We start from the raw sequence: 19,384 nt of genomic DNA, 5'->3' as shown, positions 1-19,384 counted from the left end.
TTATTCTGGCTGTGGCTGGCTAGCAAAGGCAGTGGCAAAAAGCACCTGGGTCTCCGATGTCAGCAGCTGCGGCTGCCATCTCTGTCACCCACTGATCCCCCAAAATCTCATCACATCAGCTACAACCGATTGCAGTATGCCCTAGTCATGCTGGAGAACGCAGTTCCCAATGGAAATTGCCCTAAATCCCAGAGGTTTGCTGAGTAAAAGCAGCTTTGCTGGTATAAGGGCTAAAGGAGGCGCGCTGCTTCTGCCACACAACAAAATACTTCTTCCCATTCCTGCTCTGTTCCTGACTTTCTTGCCCTCCTTTCTGTGGTGGCTTCTGTTAAGAAATGCTTGGCAGAGTTTTTATACTTATTTTTATTTATTTTTTTTGTCCATACTCCTTGGAAATGAAGCATGAGATTCAGTATTTTTTCTCTTTCGCTGTATGATAACTGAAGGCATTTTGGTCTCCAGCTTCCAAAAAGAAAGCTAGTAGCACAGTTAGCAAAGTAAGTCATGCAGTAGAAATGTTTGGGTTAATTTGTTCATGGCAAATGTTGCAAACAGCAGCATTTCATAAAAACCTCAATGACAAGGTAGTTTGTTTTCTCACCAAGTAAAAATAAGTGAGGGAAACTTTGCTACAGCTAATTATCTCCTAAAATAGGACAGCTAATGTTTTTATATAGGATATTTTCCTAAATCTGATTTCAATCCCTCTTTGAACAGCAGTTTCAGACAAGGGTTGCCTTAATGCTGCCTGCATTTCCCGCAGGAAAAAAATAATAATCCAGCTAGGCCTTGCAACAAGAGGGGCTGAGTCCTGAACACACGAAGGACGCCAGGCAGAAAAGAACTAAGGGAAGGGTGAAAAGATTTTCTCTGAAAATGAACTGGATTCTGGCAACCATTTCCTGATGAATCACGTTTTGTATGTTGTTTTACAAGTACCCCTGTGTCCACAAGTTGGACCTTCAGAGCAGGCTGCAGTTTTGGGCAGGAATGATCCCTCACTAGTTTAAGTCTTGTACTGGGAAAAACCTACCCAGCTGGTCTATGTGTTGCCCCATCAGAAGCTGCATGACTGCAACAAGGAGTTGCTCCTGGGGACATGGGGGGATAGGAGGCACTGTTCATGAACAGAGGCTTGGAAGGATTTGCTGAAGAAATTAGCAAAGAGTATTGACAGACTGTCTGATGAGGAGAGGATAACTCATAAACTGCGGATGAAAATGGTGTTGAAAAACTGTTTACTGTCTTTCTTTGCTTTCCCCAGTAAAACATGAACCTAAATCACCCTTCCTCATATAGATGTCTGTCTAACGACATAACTCCACCCCACAGGGGAGCCGTAAATCCTGCTTCATGTTGGTATGTGTCTGGCTAGAGCAGGATGCTCTCCCAAATGGGAAGGGACCTATTTAAGTATAAACTGTTGCTGCTGGCAAAGCTTATTCCTATGTGATATGGGAAATTAGCTCTTTGGGGCTACTGGAGCATTTCTGCTGCATTGTGTAAAATAGATGCACTGGAAAATATCAATAAAAAATAATGCCACTCTTTAAAAGTAATTATTGAAATTGTTTGGACTGTTTAGGAAACTATTAAAAAAAAAAAAAAGACAGAAAAAAAAAAAAGACCATTTTCCCAGTATTGCATTCCCTAGTAGAAGAAAAATAAAAAACAACAATATTAAAAAAAAAAAAAATAGCATGAGTGGTTTATTTCAGCACTTTTGAGCTTAAGAAGTTTACCCGGTCACTTTTTTCTTTCACCTAGGAAAGCCATTCATTGGTTTCCACAGTAGTGCAACATTGCAGTCGAAACAGCCTGTTTAATTTAGAAAAGCAAGTGACAAACCAGGGAGAGGGTGGCTGTAGAAGCACACAGAGCACCTGTGGTCTGGAGGACATGGGTCTGGCACCTCGCAGGGCTACCATCTTGTTGGAGGACCCCGTGTGACTAGACATCTGCAGCAGAGATGTGGTGGGCAAAGAGGAACTCAATTTCTTTGCAAAGCAAAATGGAGAATGTGTAATACAGACGAGCAGTTAAACTACCCTGTACTGCAGCAACTGATTCACTGACTCCTGTGCAAATGGGGTTAACAAAGTCTTGAGTGTATCTTCCAGCTATGAATTCTGTTACACCCAGCCTATGCAAAACCCCAAGCTCATTTACATATAGGTCCTGAAAAACAGTTTTACAGAAGTCTGATATTATCTAGTAACTGTATTGTAAAATAAATTGCTCTTCCTACGAACTGGGTGCAGCGTGCACTCTTCTATCAGTGCCCTGCTCAGGATAGTGTGCAACACCGGCACCTTCAGCAGCCCCTGTGGTAGCCTTACCACATGGAGACTGACCAGGCAGGTGAGACCTTCTCCTCCTCACTGCCTCCTACCTGGAAAGTGCCTTCAGGTTTGCTTTCCCAAGCTGTGGTTGCGCTCATGTAAGTCCTGTCCTTCTCTGCCCTTCTAGAAGAGACCAGGAGATGGCACATGATAAAGAGTGCTTCTCTCAGAGGCGCTCCTCACTGCTTGGTGAGGGAGCACACCTCGCCCATCTCTCTTACACCCTTGATGTATGAGGTACGTGCAAACCACCAGCCAGAAAAGAAAACCTCCCAGCTGACAGAGCTCCTTCCACAACCATGCGTAATAGGCCACAAACAATTGTTCCACACCGATATTTCCAAGGTAAGAGAGGCAAACGCTTTCATTCTCAGTTACGGTTCTGCTAACTGGAGTCACATGAACTACACTTGCATCTTAAAGCTGCATTTCATTGCAGACTCATTCATGACTTCAGATGTGTCTTTGCTCTAAGGGACAGGCTCAGCCCCACTGCAGTCAGTGGCCGTTTTGTCACAGCCTGGGTGGAGGCAGGACATTACCCCAAGCACTGCTGGCTCTGGGGCATGCTTTCAGCTCCTGGCTGTGCCTACAGAGAAAAGGAGAAGCACGGCTGGAGGCATGTGGGTGTAAAGCAGCGTCGGCTTGAACCAGCCCCTCGTGTATAATAACAGTAGTGAAAAACGGAGGCATGCCTGCCACCCCCGCTTGGCTCCGTGCACACCGGCATCTCCGAGGGCTTGGCTGGTGGTGCCTTGCGCCCGCGCGATTGCATCTGTCCGTGTTACCCGCGCGAGACAGATGAGAGCTTTCATCTCACTGTGCCAGCTTGCCTTCCACTACCCTTTGATACCGCAGCACATATAAATAGAGACCCGAGTGCTGACGGGCAAGGAAGCTCGTCTGCCCACTGCAAAGGCTGAGGTGCCCTGCTCCAGCTGCTCGGCATCCTCACAGTGTGTGCGCTTGCCAAAAGTGGGGACCATGCAGGATGCTTTAGCAATGCTTACTGAGCTCAGCATCCCTCGGCGCTTGTTCAAGTCTTCTGTGAATGCCCCAGAGCCTGCGAGTCATGTGTCTGGCCTGCATGGCGCAGGTGTATGCCATCAAGCCAGCTCAAAAGGGCACTTATGGGAGCTGTAGGCAGAGCTGGGGACGCGCAGAGCATTTGTCACAAAGGAAAAAGATGCTCGGGTGTGCTCCGCGCTCCTTTGCCACCAACATTCAACTGTTTCACAGATGGTCATCTTTCTCTTCTAAAGACCAAAAAATGCACTTCAAGGGCTGGGTCAGTGCCTTCCGAGGTTGCTGGTTTGACAAGGATTGCAAGGCTTGCCCTCAGAAGAGATGAGTGAAATGCCTATAACAAATCACACTCAACCCGCTGGGTTGCAAGTCCCCTCACGCCGCATTCATGGAGAGATTTGTACGAGAGGTCAGCCTTTCAACTCACAGCCAAAACCCTACCTTAGGGCACCTCCCAAACACATCTCAAAATCATGGCTCCAACGTGAAACCAAACAACAGAAAGCACAGTGCAAGAGCAAATACTCAGAAGGCAAAAGAAAAAGCCCCAAGCCCCTGACTTGGGCTGCTTTTGTGTTCACTGGAATCAGAAACTCAAAACAAAAAGCGCAGGCTGAAAAACCCAGACAGATCAAAGGCAGAGAAAATGTTCTCACAGATCTTTGTGAAGTGAAACTACCCAATTTCACAGAGTTTCACTTGCAAGCAGAAGTGGTGAGCCCTGCGGACAGCATTAAGGATAAATTGGAAACTCTACCAGGTAGCAACTACTGGCACTCTCTGCCGCTCTGCTTTCATAGCCATCCCTTCTGTGCCCTTTCCATTTTTCCTGTTTCAATTGTCTGGACACTTCAGTGAGGAGATATCCATACTATTCATCTACGATTTGGGAAGCTGACTCAAGTTTATACAAATATGATCCATTCTCGTAAGATGACAGAAGAGGTAATGAAGGTAATGTAATGTTTTCTTGTCCCTCTCTCAGACCAGTGACTCACCTACCCCATGGCTGCTAACAGATGTCTTGGAGGCAGCCACAATTCATTTTGCAGACAACAGACCTGCTTACACGGGAAGCTTTCTTTTCAAGCTTTAGCAGGGACTGGTTTGTGCTCTGAAACACAGCAGTGAGAGACGGAGGGAGAACTTAAAACCTTCCAAAGTACATGTATCTTCTTTTCCTGGCTGGTGCATATCAAGAAACTGCTATCTGTATTCAGATTGAGCTGTTCTATGGACTCTGGGTTTCAATAAGTTTTGTGTTTCAACGGTGTTTCACAGCAACGAGCTCTTGCTTGTAATCACCCACTGTTTAAAACTATTTCTACCGTACTCTGCTTCATTGACTAAACACAGAGAAAGAAGGAAGGAGGAGGAGATGAGAAGGAATGAAGGATGAGCTGACTGTCTGTTAGAGTTGTTTTATGAAAACCCAAACAAATATAAAACACAAGTAAATAAATCAAAACTTAAAAAAAGGGGAAAAAAAAAAAAAAAAAACACAGAGCAAAGGCATATTTGCACATTGCAATGCGTGGAAGCACAGAAAATCTGTCAGTATCAGCCCCTGCGAGGGCTGGAGGACTTTCCTGAGCTCTCCCATCGCATGGTGCCATATCTTTCCTACCCGTCAACACAAGCAGCCCATGCCTCTGACAGAGGTCTCGATAGCTACATGGGCAGTCTTCCTCCTCCACCGCGGCAGCCTTCAACGTACAAACCCTTGCCCCATGTGCGTGGGAGGAATACAGGCTTCCCTTTCTTGTTGCAGAGCAACCTCAAAATATTCCTTGTGGAGGCACTGTAGCTGGCAACTTCTGCAGAGCACCAGCCCACACAATCTTTTTCCTGCAAGTGGCATTTCACCTATTCTGCATCTCAACTCTGTGTTCCCCAGCCTCACAAGAGGACCTGGCCCCAACACCTCTGCCCAGACTTCTGGGCAGCCTCTTTGGAGATGTCACTGCTGGGACCAGCAGGTCCCTGCTGCATGTGGCCGGGTCACACAGTAGGGTGTGTGTCTCCTGTTGGTGGAAAAAAATGTTGTATTTTAGCAGGAAATGCTTTCACTGTTTCCTTAGGATTGTTCCTCTTAGCTTTTTAAAGCAAGTATGCCCATTTCTAAATCCAAGAAGAGCGATTTATTTGACTTTGTTTAGCTGGGGCCTTTCCCCTCTAGAATAACAGAATGATGCAAATATTCATCCTGCTTTACTTTAGAAGTAAAATTCTTCAGGAATTCATGAATTACTTCCATCAACTTGCCAATATCATTGGCCTTCACATGCACTTAAAGATAAGCAGACTGTTCTTTGGGGTCATGCCTTAGCAGTCAAATTCAGCTATGGTTATCTTCTAGACATGGAAAAAAAAAAAAAAAAAAAAAAAAGCAGTTTATTTTCTATTCATATTGCATGCACTGGCAGTGTAGGGAAGAGACTTTTATTTCCCATCAGAGAGCTACCTCAGAGCTGAAGCTTGGCTCTCAGGCTTAAAATACAGTGCAAAGGTAGAGCTGCCATGCAGCACTCTTGTTAATGGCATAAAGACCAAACCAATCCTGGGTATCTGCACACCTGCCCTAACCCTAAGCCCTCTCTGAGACTGTCATCACAGTACATCACTACACTGAGTGTGACTGGTTAAACACTGGCCTCGGAGAAAGTCTCTTGATCTTACCAAAGCAATATATTCATCTCTGTCAGATACTTCACCCCACCCCTTGCTACAAAGGAATTCCTGTGTTCAGGTCTCTCAACTTTTCTCAAGGCTTTTAAGTGAATCAAGTCTCAAACAGAAAGAAGGCTGTGCAGATCAGACATTGTGCAAGTTTTTTCTTCCAGTAAGCCAAGGTTTTTATGAGCTTTAGTTCAATTTCCTATTTGCAAGACGCAGTTAGCATTTTATAACGCTGACACAAATTAACTCTTTGTAAAAGCTCAGGCAGCCTGCAAAAAAAAAAAAGTGCTGGAAAAATTTCCTCACTACACAGTGACAACACAGCCTATGCCATTGTGAAAAGAGTGTTTTCTTTTACCGAGTGAGGGAATGAAAAGCCTTTCCAAATACACATCAGTGCTGGGTACCATGCATCTCCCAGAGAAACATGCTTTTTTCAGAGCTGCTCCCAGTGTGTGATTACTTCTACCCACGTCATATGCAGCGACCTGCAGGAAGAGGCTGTGCCAGCAGCAGGTGCTTTCTGCAGCGCTTGATGCCCCGCCATGACCACACAAGAGCTACTCCTGGAAACGCTCAGCATGGAGGTGAACGCTTGCCCTGATTTCAGCATGGGGCTGTGCACCCTGCTGAACAAACATGGGGCCACTGGCAGGAGACAAGTTGCCACCAACTTGCAATAAGAAACTCTACTCTTGGATATAGCTGGCTACAGGACCAGGCACGGAAGCCCTTCATGAGCAGGAGGAGCTTCTAGTGATGTTTTTCTTTAGCATTTGCAAAGGAGGATACCCAGAGTGGCTGGGCACTGCCAGCGCATTATAACTAAGAAGAAGGTATGTGCAGTATGATTTTCCATGTTGTAAAAGTGCTCTGCTGGAGTTTATTTTCATTTGATAAGAAACCAACAAAATGTTGCACCACAAGGTTTCACTGCCTTGATTAATTAACAAAAAATACAACAAAGGAAAAACCAGGAGCAACCTTCTTTGTATATTGAAATAATTAGACCTTGCAGCAAAAGGGAAAATGAGGAAAAAGTGCCCTCCTGGAAAATATTATGCTTCATGCTATTTAGAGCCCCATAAAAACCCTATGCTTTTATGAAAAGACTAGTTATGCTGTCTTCCTTTGCAGGCAAAATTGTAAGGAAACCTTACATGATAGCCTAACACCCACTCATAAAAATAAAGATGTTATGGGGTGGGGTAGTATCATGTAATTATCTAGGCCACTTTTAAAAACTACATATGCTTTAAAAAACTACATACACTTTAACAGAAGGCTCTCCAGTGGGCCTTGTTTTGGTCCTCCAAGATACCAGTGCTGTGACCCAGCCCGTACACACGAACATGCATCCACCATTAAATGGGGGCAGCAAATTCATCCTTGTCCTTCAAACCTTGCTAGAGGAACAGTTGAAACTACAGCCTTTCTGATACAATCCCGTATTTGAGAAAGGGATGCACTGCAACTACACACTTACAAAGGCTCTTATTTTATGCTCCTGACAGGCAGCCTGGGCCATAAACTGAAAGAGGCCATTAGGAAAATGAGGCCGTCATTAGAAGCAGAGCCGGTAAGCATTTGAATGCATTCAGCAGGCGGAGCGCACCGCTGGAGGTTTCAGTACAATCCTCATTTCTTTACCTAGTGGCAGAAGCAAGGACCTGGTGTGGTGTGATAGAAAAAGGGCCATATCCTTTGTGGTGTACCACATTCAATTAATATGTCAGGCTTTCTACGTCTGTCACTGCTCACAGGGGCTGGAACAATTGTACTGCTTCCCCACTCCCCTCTTTTTTCCCAATTTTCACATAGTATCATGCTAAAAAAGAGTTATGGATTTCCTTCTCAGAGAACTGCATGGACTGATAAAGTGAAATCCATGGCAGAAACCAACTTGTTATTTTTCCCTTTAACTCATAATTTCAGTTAAGAGAGAAAGTGCAATAAATTTTGGCGGGAAAAAATAAGAAGAGACATTTTTGGACATTTCTAATGGCCAGTCTATGTAAACACTGTTGAGAAATATGGGTGAGAACAATCCACCCTGGGGATGATTATTTTTCTTGCTCCAAGGCCCAAGCGTTACTTTTCTTATGTCCAGGGTTTTGAAACTGCTCTAAGTTCATTTCTGAGCAAAGACAGGAACAAGAAAGAAGCAGCTGGAAAACCGTCGCGGGCTTCCACGTTTAAATGCAATAATGTTTCGCAACGATGTGGCATTTGCTTTATAACCCAACCAAAGTGCCGTTGCCCAAACTCTTCTAGCGCTATGCAGCTGCAGTTTCATCTTGCTTGTGCTAGATATGTATCAGGATGTGTATCAGGCTTGCCAGCACTGGATTCCTTAAGGTACCCAATGCAGTGGTGACATAGCCCATGAAGGAGTACAAATTACTGGTACTACAACACTAACAATAATAATACAAACAGTATTAAAGAGGATAATAATACCCATAGAGAAGCGCTGAGTGAAACCACTCACTGGATTAAGCAGCCTTAATGAACCTCCACCTTGCCTGGACAAGAGAGGATCGGCCCTTGGTCCTCAAGCAGCCGCTCCCCAGCCCTCTGGGCTCCTGCCTGCAGCATGGCTCCTGCTGTCCTCAGCCCGTCCCGCCAGCTGGCTGTGCCCTGGCATGCTGCAAGCACTGCCCCGGGAGGCTCACTGTTTGTTATTTTATCAGAAGGACAGAATTTCCTCAACAAGCCTTCCTGCGCTACAGATTAAACAGCAAAGAGTTGGGTCAGCTAAAAAAATAATAATAATAAAAAAATAAAATAAAAGCTGACGAAATGCAGGAAGATCCTTCTTGTTATTCTAGCAGTATTGCTTCCTTTGCTTGGTAGCGGTGCCGGGGAAACGTTAGTACCGGAGTCAGCCGCCTCTTGCCAAACCTCCGGCATCTCCCCTGTGCTGGCTCTGAGATGCTGCGCGCCCGCCCGACTCGCGCAGCTCGCTGCGATTCAGCTCCCTGCTGGCGTCAGGAAAGCCAGATGCAGAAAAAGTTTGCAAAGCGGGGTGGTGGTGATGGGGACAAAAAGAAGAAAAGAAGGCGAGGAGGGACGGCGGGTGGTTCGGCACCCTGCCCTCAGCAGTCACCGGTTGGCAGGAGCGGCGCGGGGCTCGCCGAGCGGCTGCCGGCTGTGACACAGCAGCTGGGACGAGCCTTCCGCATTCCTGGCTCGAGTATTAATATGAATAACGCATGACTCACACTGACACCGCCAGCGAGGCCGGGAAACTGTAGTCTGCAGCTATAAAGAGCTACACAGCGCTGCCGTCTTGCAGCGCGCCGGCCAAGTCTGATGAGCGATCTGTGCCTGGCTGTGCGCGCTGTCATCCGGCCGGGCACGGTGCTGCAGAAGGGGCTCGGATGCTCAGAGGGTGTACGTGGAAGGGGAAAAGTTCAGCTGTATCATGAGCTATTTGGGAAGGTAGTTGCGAGGAAGCAGGCAAGTTTCTCGCGCCAGTCCCTGGCTTACTTGTATGAATAACCCATGACTAAAGCATCAGCTCCACGGGGGGTTGTGAGAATCTCTGAGCGAGCCTCCGAGCACACTTGGTCACTGTGCAACGGGACACATTGCCGGGTGCTGCAGTCCAATTCCCTCCTCAGCCCTGCCAGGACTAATTCATTTCCCTAAGGGTGGCTTCTGCCAACAATTCGCACTCATCCAGGACCCTCATGGCATCAACAGCAACTCTTGAGTTTACCCACGCCGCTCCTTCTCCTGAGCCACGTGAGTTGCAGCTAGGTTTAAGCAGGCTTCTGAGCTTCCCTGACTTCTCCCCCGGTAAGCATGCCTTCACCCAGGCTGACAGCACAGCATAAGTGAGACAGCATCACGCTCTGCTGGCTGCAGGCATGAACCTGCTGCTCGCTCACTGGGGTGCAGCCTGTAATGGGTGTCGTATGCGGCTGGCTGTCATTTTTCATGGCAGTGGCTCAAAAAGTCATAATTCTGCCAAAAAGAATCAAAAGGGGCTTGTGCTACCGCTCTTGTATCTGCAGTAACTCATGTGAGCTACTCTAACACACTTTGATTTATGAAGAGAAAATTCACAAGCATGCAGTGCCCCTTTGAACAGCTTAAATGAGCCCTTGTTATAATCTCTTTAACGGACTGATAAGTAATGAGGTGGTATTCCTACAAGCTCAGATATTAGCTTGAACAAGAATGCCTCAAAGAAGACCAAAGTGGGAAAAAATGTGTACTACAAGAATGTCCCCAGATACTCTCCAAACATGCATTTTCTTAAGTATGGGATAGTGAAAAGTATATTTAGAAAGTCTGAATGGCACTTACCTCTCAAGAAGTGCTGGTAAGAAGGAAGTGACTCAAATATGCTGTTTGAAGCCATTGTTTCCTCTTTAAAAGTCACTCTCTCTTTACAGTGAAGGAGTATATGATTTCTTCTACCTTGGGAAGCGAGAAATGAAGAATGGTCATTGTTACCACCCTCTGCCCAGCCATCACTCTCTGCACTCCGCTGCCTCTGGAGCAACCCGAAGCGGATTATAAAGTTCTTTTGCTAAAAGAACTCCAAAATTGTTTCTTAAAAAGAAAAAAAAAAATAGCGGATCGGTTGTGGTTGATGATGCTTACCACTCTACGAAACTCTGTGGTTTGCAGTCAAAACGATTCGCCCTGCCTGCTGACCAATATCCCGGACCCGCTCTTGTGTGACTGCCTCTGTACCCAACTTGTGGTTCTGTGGTTGTTTATGAGGCCCAAAGAAGTGTTTCACACAACCAAAATTACAAATTTAACTGTTCCCCTTTCCATAACCTGCCTCCATTGGTCCCTCTGTGTCACGTGACCTGAGTGATGTCGACTTACTTTCTTTTTTTTTTTTTTTTTTTTTTTTTAACTTTCTGAAGTCATGCCCTACCCACTCCACCTGCCCTCCCCGGGGCTGCGCGAGGCAGCCATGGAGGTTGCTGAGGGAGGGAAAAGAGAAATGACTCACCGGCCCCGGTGCTGCAGGCGGGCTTGCTGAGCTAGTGCAACGCCGCTTGTTTTGTTGTTTGTGGTTTTTGGAACTACTGATTATTTTGATAGGGATTTCATTGCTGCTTATTCAATAGTAATTCAAACCCGGGTATTAGTTGGCTGTTAGGGCAGGATGTGTAAGTCATCCTGTACAACGTTAGGAATCAGCTGTAGGGAAGACCACTGGCTGGAGAAAGTACACTGCAGAGAGGTGAGAGAAAGAAAGAGAAAGAAAGAGAGAAAGAAAAAAGAGAGAGAGAGAGAGAAAGACAGAGAGAAAGAGAGAGAGAAAGGAAGAAAAAGACAGGAGGAAAGAAAGAGAAAGAAAAAAAAAGAAAGGAAGAAAGAAACAAAGAGAGAGAGATAGAAAGAAACCAAAAGGAAAGGAAGAAAGGAAGAAAGAAAGGAAGAAAGACAAAGAGAGAGAGAAAGAAAAAAAGAAAGAACAAAGAGGAAGGAAAAGTAGGAAAGGAAAAAAGGAAGAAAAATAATGGAAAAAAATAAACTAAAATGAAAGAAAGAATGGAAGAAATAATGAAAGGAAGAAAGAAAGAAAGAAGAAAGGAAAAAGAAAGAAAAAGAAACACTTGGGAAAGAGAAAACAAACAAATAAAAATGAACAAACAAACAAACAAAACCCCACAGCAACATTATTTTGAACCTGTATAGTGGCATCTTCTGAGGGAGCTCTTGAAGGACACTAGTCTCTGTGAGCCCACACGAAAGCTTTGTGAATTCTCCCATAAGGTTAAATCCAGTAGTCCCTATCTAGCACAATGAGCCTTCCTGTCAGAAGGATCCCTACCCATGAGCAAAACTGAGTAAAATCCTCAGGATGCAGCACAACATCTCTGAGGTGGCAGTGCATCTATCTTGTCCAAAATTCTTCCCTTTACTTCTCCCTCCCCAGAAAAAAACAAACAAACAAACAAAAAAGGGAAAGGTCCTCACTTTATATCCAATTGGCAGCTCTGGCTCTGGCTGCAACAGCACAAAGGTGTGGGAGGAAAATCACTTCCTACAGCACAGAGAAGTGACTGCTGTGCCACTTTCTGCCTCCTTTTCCTCTCCTCTGACCAGAGGGCAGCAACTCATTGGCATCTGGGCGCAAAGCCCAGGCCACTCAGCTTCAGTAGGCTGAGACCTGCTCAACCTTTGCCAGAAAAAGGTCTGCACCCAAAGCAAGGCTGATGCAGAACGACGCTTTCCCTGCCTGCTCTGTGACCACCATGGTGAAAAAAAGTGAGAAGCCTTTGCAATATTAGCAGAAATGCTGGTAGGTGGAGCACAAACACGTAATAACACACACCGCCTCCCGCGAGGAGCAAAGCCCCCAGCACGCAAACACCGTCCATGCAGATCACACCCAGAACTGCCACAGGGCTCTGTGGTTGCACCTGCAGCCCAGAGCAGGAATACCTCGACAAAAGTAGGCGCTTCGTGCATTTTTTTTTCTTTCTGCTTATTGCAACTTTGGAAGTCAAATTCCTGACACTGCTTTACTGCCTACATTTCTAGTGCAACTGCAGCCTACGCCCTGGCTTCCTTCATAGTTGGGGGGGGAGCTGTGGGTGCATGTGAGGAAGGTTTTCCTCAAAAAGAAAAATTTGCTGAAGTGGAGTCTTCTCACTATGCAAAAGGAGCAGTTCTGGACAGCAAGCACAGGAAGGCTGGGGCACTTTTCTGCCTCACAGTGAGCCCAGCTTAAACTCCTGCTTGAACTCCAACTAAGCTAGTGACCTAAACACGTTCTTTTGTTTGTTTGTTTGTTTGTTTGTTTGTTTTTCTGACTGTGACCAATTTTTAGCAGGTCTAGGGGGATAAGCCTCACTCCACTATGACATAAATACCTCAGCGAGCACCTACTGAAGGTAAAACCTTGTGCTGGCTGTGCCCAGAGCTCATCTGGGAGGGGGAAACATGGGCCCAAGTGCCCCAGTGCCCACGGGGAGCTCGGGGGCTGTGCTGGCCCGCTGGGCCAGGCCGGGCCACACTGGCAGAGGGAGCCCAGCAGGGAAGAGGAGAGGTTTTAAAATGCTTTTTATTTCTCCTCTTCTAGTAATAGAGGGGCAGGATTGCTGCCAGGGCCAGGGCTGACGTCCAGGCAGGCAGAGCATGTGCCATGTCCATCCGCGTTGCTGTGGGCAGAGCACGGCGTGTCAGCGCACCGTGAATGCCAGCGATGCTAATGCCTTCACCCCCGTCATCTGCCGTGAAGGCCAGGACATAGCTATGCTATGTGAGAAGCAACAGTTGGGCTGGTTTTGTCATCTCATTGCTAGGGCAGATGATGCAAGGGAAAAGACTGAGTGTTTCGAAATGCAGCCTGCCACTCCGGTCTCTGCTCTGCTCTGCCAGAAGTCAGCTGCAAACAGTATGCAGGAATATGCTTTATTAAGCTTTAACCACCTTGGATTTTCAAGAAACGGACTGTGCTATGCAAGTCTGTGCTACACCCAGACGCGAGGATGTATGGCACTTCTCCCAGGCCAATGATATGCCCTCCAGAGAAGCCGTGAATCCCACCAGCATGAGCCACCGTCATGTTGCTGTTGACGTTGAATGCACCACAGTGCCATTTTCTGCTGGGTACACATCAGCTGTTCCTACAGCCCTACAATTCATCTGTGTCAAAATTTACCACTAGCATAGCTGGCATTGCTCAGAGGAAAGGAATAAACTGGATCATTTCACAATCCATGCCCCAAGGAGTGCATCCAAAGGTTGCCATGTAAGCTGTGCCATCATTAATGCCAGTCTCAATTATTTATTTTTTTTTAAAGCTGTCCTGCAGTTACTGTAAACTGAGGCTGTTAGAAAACTCATGTCACTGGTACTTAGACATCCTTTGCTTTCTAATGAATAAGATGCAAGATAATGGTTAACCTTCAGGGAGTAATATCAGTCTTAGATCTAAAAGCTGACACATCATGAAACAAATTAACAAGCCACCACAGGATGATGGAAAGATCAAATTGTGCCAGCAGTCAAATTTGCCAAACCAAATTTGTTTAATTTGGTGTAGGGGGTAGGAGACAGAGATTCAGGGACACTAAGAAATCTGTTTTCTGTGTTGCTGCTGCAGAGCATGGCCCCTTGGCTGGGGTTGTTGGCTGGACAATGACCTCCAGTAAACAGGCCTTGATGCTGGATATGTATGTGTGCTAGAATCTTACGCTCAGTCAGCAGATCCCATTTGGAGACTCGTAAGCTCATAAGGTTGCCAGAATTTGGAAAATGACAAAATCTCAAAAAAATAACCGACTATGAAACAAACAGTTCTCTCTCTCTCTCTCTCTCTTTTTTTTTTTTTTTTTTACGGCAAACACTTAAAGTTTCAGTGGTAGGAATGAAAAAATAACTCAGGGGAACTTCTTAGAGCCTAGATTTTTCAGTCTACTTATAAACTGCCTTTTTTCCCTTGCAGAGCATAGTAGCCACTGACCCCACCAAGGTACACCCCAGAGGCCAGCTACTCTGCAGGCTGCAGAATCCCACAAGCTACTGAATGGCCCAAACCAGAATGATTTAGGGATTATTTCGTCCGCTTTCAAGAGGTGTTGTAAGGTCAGGTTTACAGTTTGAGGCTTGACACAACAATACAGGGAGGCCTGTGGTCTCTCCAACTGCCCTACAAATGACCGTCTGTAGGAAACAAAGGCTTCCTTCCCTCCAGTGATAGCAGCCTCTCAGTTTTTATCCTCCTTTCCATTTAGAGCCATTTTTGTCCCTCAGGATCTTCCAGAAAAACACCACACATCTCACTGCATCAGGACATGGTGGACCCTGGGGCATAACCTGCATGTTAGGTGCACTCTGTGGCTCAGCTCCCTCACATCAAAGCCTGGACATCACAGTATGAAATACACCATGTGCCTGGCCAGCCTTGGGCACAGCATGTTTGGGTTAAACACGGGTAGGGACAGACAATTGCTGCATGGGCTGGGGTGACCTGGGGCAGGAAAATACCAGGAGATGCCATTCCTTTACATGTCCTCGTCCCATCAACAGGAGAGAGCAAGATTAAAGCAAAGCAAATGCTTGCAGCCTTTGCTCACCAGCAGCCAACGAGGGTGCCAAAAATCTTGAAGCCAGAGAAAACTTCAAATCTTCTAAGCCTAATATTTTACCCAAACTCCAGTGGCACTCTAACACACCCCCGATATACCCCAAAGAAACACAGCTCAGGTTCTCCCTGACACACCTTTGCATGCCAAGTGTTTTCGCACAGAAGTTGCAGAGAAGAAATGGAGAGCAGGTTTGAAGCTGCCTGTACACTTTGCTCAATATATAATTTGTATTTTCCCTCTTTAATATTCTTACTTGCTTCCTACTTTTTCTGGAAGCCAAAATGAAGGCTTTGGGCTTCCAGCACCTGCATATGTATTCCTCTGCCCAACAGTGCCAGAAAAAGAGCTGCAGTTTTCATCCTTTCTAAAGGAAAAACACTACTCGTTGCTGACCTAAACCCACGCCATATGTCAAGGTGAATGCTAATGAATGGCAGCATTAAAATACATGAGTCTGAACCACTTGCTGAGTTAGTGCTGAGAGGCTGGCAATGGCATGGACCAGGCAGCCCTGCAAGACCATCACAGGATAGCAGAGCATAGGTTACAGAGAAGCACTTGCTTGCCATTATCAGGGAGCTGTGCTTTGTGGTGCCCTCCCAAAACAGTATAAATAAAGTGTAAGTAACAGATATACAAATGACAACTAAAACAAACGTGGAGGAGAAAATGAATGCTGTTTTAAGAGGAACTGGATCTGGCTGTTATTTGAGGCTGTCAGTTAACATGGCAGAGGGGAACATGGAAACATTTTTAAAAAAACAAATATTTCACTCCAACAGTTTCAAAAGAAGATGCTTTAGTTTTTCATTTCAAAAAAAAAAGGAGTGACCTAAATGAACTGTTTCCTTCTGGTCTTCCTGTTTTGCAGCTATACCAAAAATGCTACATCAGTGCTGCTACAGAGTGCTCTGTTACAGCAACTCTGATAATGCAGAACCTGACCACTATCACTCCACAACTTCTGGTCTTTTTTCCCCCTGGATACAGGGGTTATTTTATTCTTTTTCCAAAAATTTATTGTCATAACTGAGTTTGGAGAGCATTTCACCAGTCTTTTGCTGGTGGATTGGAATGAGTTAAATGGTTGTGGACAGTGGGGTAAAGGGAAGACAAAAAGTGGGAACATTCCAGGAAATGTTGGGAAAAGGAAAGGCCTCAAATATCCAGTAAGCACCTAAAGTTGTTTGCACATAGAAGCTTGCATAAAACTTCAGATCATTTTGAACTTTCCTGCAAATATTGCAGGCCAGCACCAATTCAGATCTATCCTACATGTCCCTAAACCTCATGCAAGAACTAGTGAGTGCCAGGGGTGTGCTACTCCCTCATGCCAGACACAGCAGTGCCTTATTAGAGGTGATGCACACTTGTTAACACAATCACCTCCCCAGCTTGTTGACTTTTCCATTTTTCCCTTTCTCATTTATTGGGGAGCAAATTCCAGCCAGAGCCCCAATCCGTCCTTTACATTGACATGTGCCACCACTGTACATTTTCTCAATCACTGCATCAGCAAATTCCCATTTGGCTGAAAATAAAAGAGAGAACCAGATCAAGCTGGATAAATAATAACACAAAACAGTGGCAAGAATTGAACTTGAATTAAATCTGCAAGGGCTGAGTTTGAACTTCGATCGATAAAATCACAAAGCAAGCACAGTGAAACAGGTAACATGCTTACGTTTCTTCATGTGAGATGTTTTACTAGAATCAGTGGGATTACTCATGAGTGGGAGAGAGCTTTGCAGGGTTCACCGTCTCTTTGGTTTCTTGTTTTTAGACACTTCAGCAGGACTGTGTAGATACTGTCATCAACTATGTTCCACTGTTTACATTTTTGGATGCTCTTGGTGACATTTTTCAAAGCAACTCATCGCTTTCCTGTAAATGGAGAAAATAAGAAATTAAATAGCTACTTAGAAAGAAGTAGCTACTTTAGAAAGAGAAGTAATTCAAGTAACTTAGTGAGAAAACTACAAATTACTTATCTGTTGTGGGTTTTGAGAATAATGCTTAGCATCTGTCTTTCACAGAAAATCCTAGTAAAAATACCTTATTCCATCTAATTGCTTAGAAAAGACTTCACCATTTATGGTAGGACTCACTCACTGTAAGAACATCAGCATGCTGCTGATGATGGATAAATTAAACCTGGAGTTGGTAACATGATCTCAAATAAGGCTGGTGTCTTTATGGCTATGCTAACCTCTTCCTGGTGTGGTGCCATGTCTGGAGGAGGCTTTGGGCGAAATAGCTGGTGGTCTGGGACTTGCACCTTGTTACCACCCTCCACCACAATAGTCTGCAGCTGCCTCTCCACTGACCTGATTCCATATGAAAGCCTGATGAATGCTCACCTGTGCATCCCCTGTAAAGAGCAAGCAGATTCCCAGAGATTTTCCAAAACTGTGCAAAGGTTTTGGATGCCCCACTGCTGAAGGAACCTCATGGAAAAATGCATACCAAATTTCTTTATGTGGCTTCAGTAAATATCCTAATATTAACTGCCCCCCCTGTCTGGTCTTAGTTGACTTAGGGAAAATGCCTAACAAGCAGGATCTGGAAGGATGTTTGGGGTATAAGAGGCAGCATGGATAAAAGATGACTGTGATGTAAAAGGGTGAACAAAGAGGCTGGGGAGCAGCCATTTGCAATAGCAATTGCATAGCATGAGAATAGTAGAGAGAAGGAAAGAGAGAGAGAGAAGAGGAGAAGTGAGAATTGTTGTGGAGCTGAGGACACAAACATTGCACTTGATGCAGAAATTGGAAAGCCAGAGATACATTCAGAGAGGGAAGACTGATCAGGGAAATGGATGAGTCTTGAAGAAATTGCAACGAGAGCAGGCTGACTGTGTTAGAGAAAGCAGGCAGAGATTCATGAAAAAGGTATGCAGCATCATATAAACGAAGACTCACCACTAAATAAAGCAGAGGAGTGCTGTTGTTCATCTGGCCTTAAATGAAGGAGAATGGACGTGAGAATCTGCCTTGAACCAGTACAAAAAAAGTTATTTTCATAGATTTTCTGAAGGAAATGTTTAGCACTGCATCCTGGGAAACAGCTTAACAAAAGAAAGAGGGGTACAAGGGGGTTGTTTACCTCATTTTTCCATGTTGTATTTGCTTGCTTTTTCTTCCATATGAATTTATGGCAAAGTCTGGGTTTTCCCCTTTCCTCAATGTGAAATCCTTGGATGTGTTAATTGCTGGCTTGGAGATATGCTAAGTTGAAGTGGAGGGCAGCTGAGGTTTAGGCACATCCTGCAAAACAATGCTTGAGTTTCTTGTGTTGCCAACCACAGCACACCTCTACCACTACCTCTTCAGTGACTGTCCTGGTGGCCCTGTCAGAGCAAAAAAATACATCCCAAATCCCCAGACTGTATCCTCATTTGATTACAATAAAATCTGATGTGGCTGTAAGAGTATCTGTATTTGAAGACCTTTACCTACAGGCCAGCAAAGAGCCAGGCACCTACCCACGCATGGCCATTTAGTGGTAGGCACGACTGGAGCTGATCCCATCCCCACTCTCTTAAGCAGCTGGTAGCTGTTGCATCAGGTCTGTTTTTGTGTTGAGCAAAGTCTCTTCAGCAAGCAAAGAAGGCATTTGTTTTCCCAGAAACTGCTGTCTTCCTGCCCACAAAACATCCACACCTTTACTTGTATAACAGACTGAAATGCTGAAAGCAGGATGGGGTGTAGCCAGGGTGCTCCATAAAGAACAGCTTCAGTCTTGCTTTATGTGTCGATCATCCTATGTTGGGCCACTTTTCCACCCAGCATCAGCATGTCTGATAATGCAGTGTGGAGGTGGTGCTGTAATAAATGTATTCTCTTACAAAAATGTGCTCAGTTTATGCATGGTTGTCAGTGGGATGAGATACACTGTAGAAAGCTAACAAGAGTTAACTGTGATGTGAATTTCCTTTTAGGCTCACTCCTAAGGGAAAGAAGTACTGGTGAGTCACAGGATGGGAGTCTGGGCTGATGAGAGGTCCAGTCACAAGCAATAGCACTCTGCTCACATCACTTAATAAGCTTGTCATGTGTTGGCCAACCTACAAAGATACAATGACAGCTGTATGAGATTCCTTGTAGCCTCAAGGTAGTGTCTAGCAATAAAAAAGCAGACACTAGAATGGGAGGAAAACTTGCAAATGAAAAGTTTTCATTCTGTTTTTACAACCTTTGAATCCTGTTCAACCCTCTCTCTTAAATTTTACTCTTTGTTCAGCAGCTAAACATAGCCCAATGC

The 19,384-nt window shown here is 45.2% G+C and overlaps 1 protein-coding gene across 3 annotated transcripts in view; it reads right to left on the bottom strand.

Moving 5' to 3' along the window:
* RUNX1 (RUNX family transcription factor 1) overlaps positions 1-12,128 on the bottom strand; it is a 158,099-nt gene extending 145,971 nt beyond the window's left edge. For 2 of the 3 annotated variants that reach the window (XM_084306455.1, XM_084306458.1), the window contains exons 1-2: positions 10,665-11,885; positions 10,365-10,478 (exon numbers count right to left, since the gene is read on the bottom strand). In XM_084306455.1, the coding sequence (XP_084162581.1) occupies positions 10,365-10,419 (55 nt within the window). In that variant the 5' untranslated portion in view covers positions 10,420-10,478; positions 10,665-11,885. Of the gene's footprint in view, positions 1-10,364; positions 10,479-10,664; positions 11,886-12,002 lie in introns of those variants that run through there. The other variant, XM_084306456.1, reaches the window with a different exon arrangement.
* Between the last annotated feature and the right edge of the window lie 7,256 nt (positions 12,129-19,384).

Source organism: Netta rufina, assembly GCF_964035555.1.
Source record: "Netta rufina genome assembly, chromosome: 1".
Classification (NCBI taxonomy): domain Eukaryota; kingdom Metazoa; phylum Chordata; class Aves; order Anseriformes; family Anatidae; genus Netta; species Netta rufina.
The sequence above is the reverse complement of the archived record's forward strand: the minus strand, read 5'-3'. Positions and strand labels throughout refer to the sequence as shown.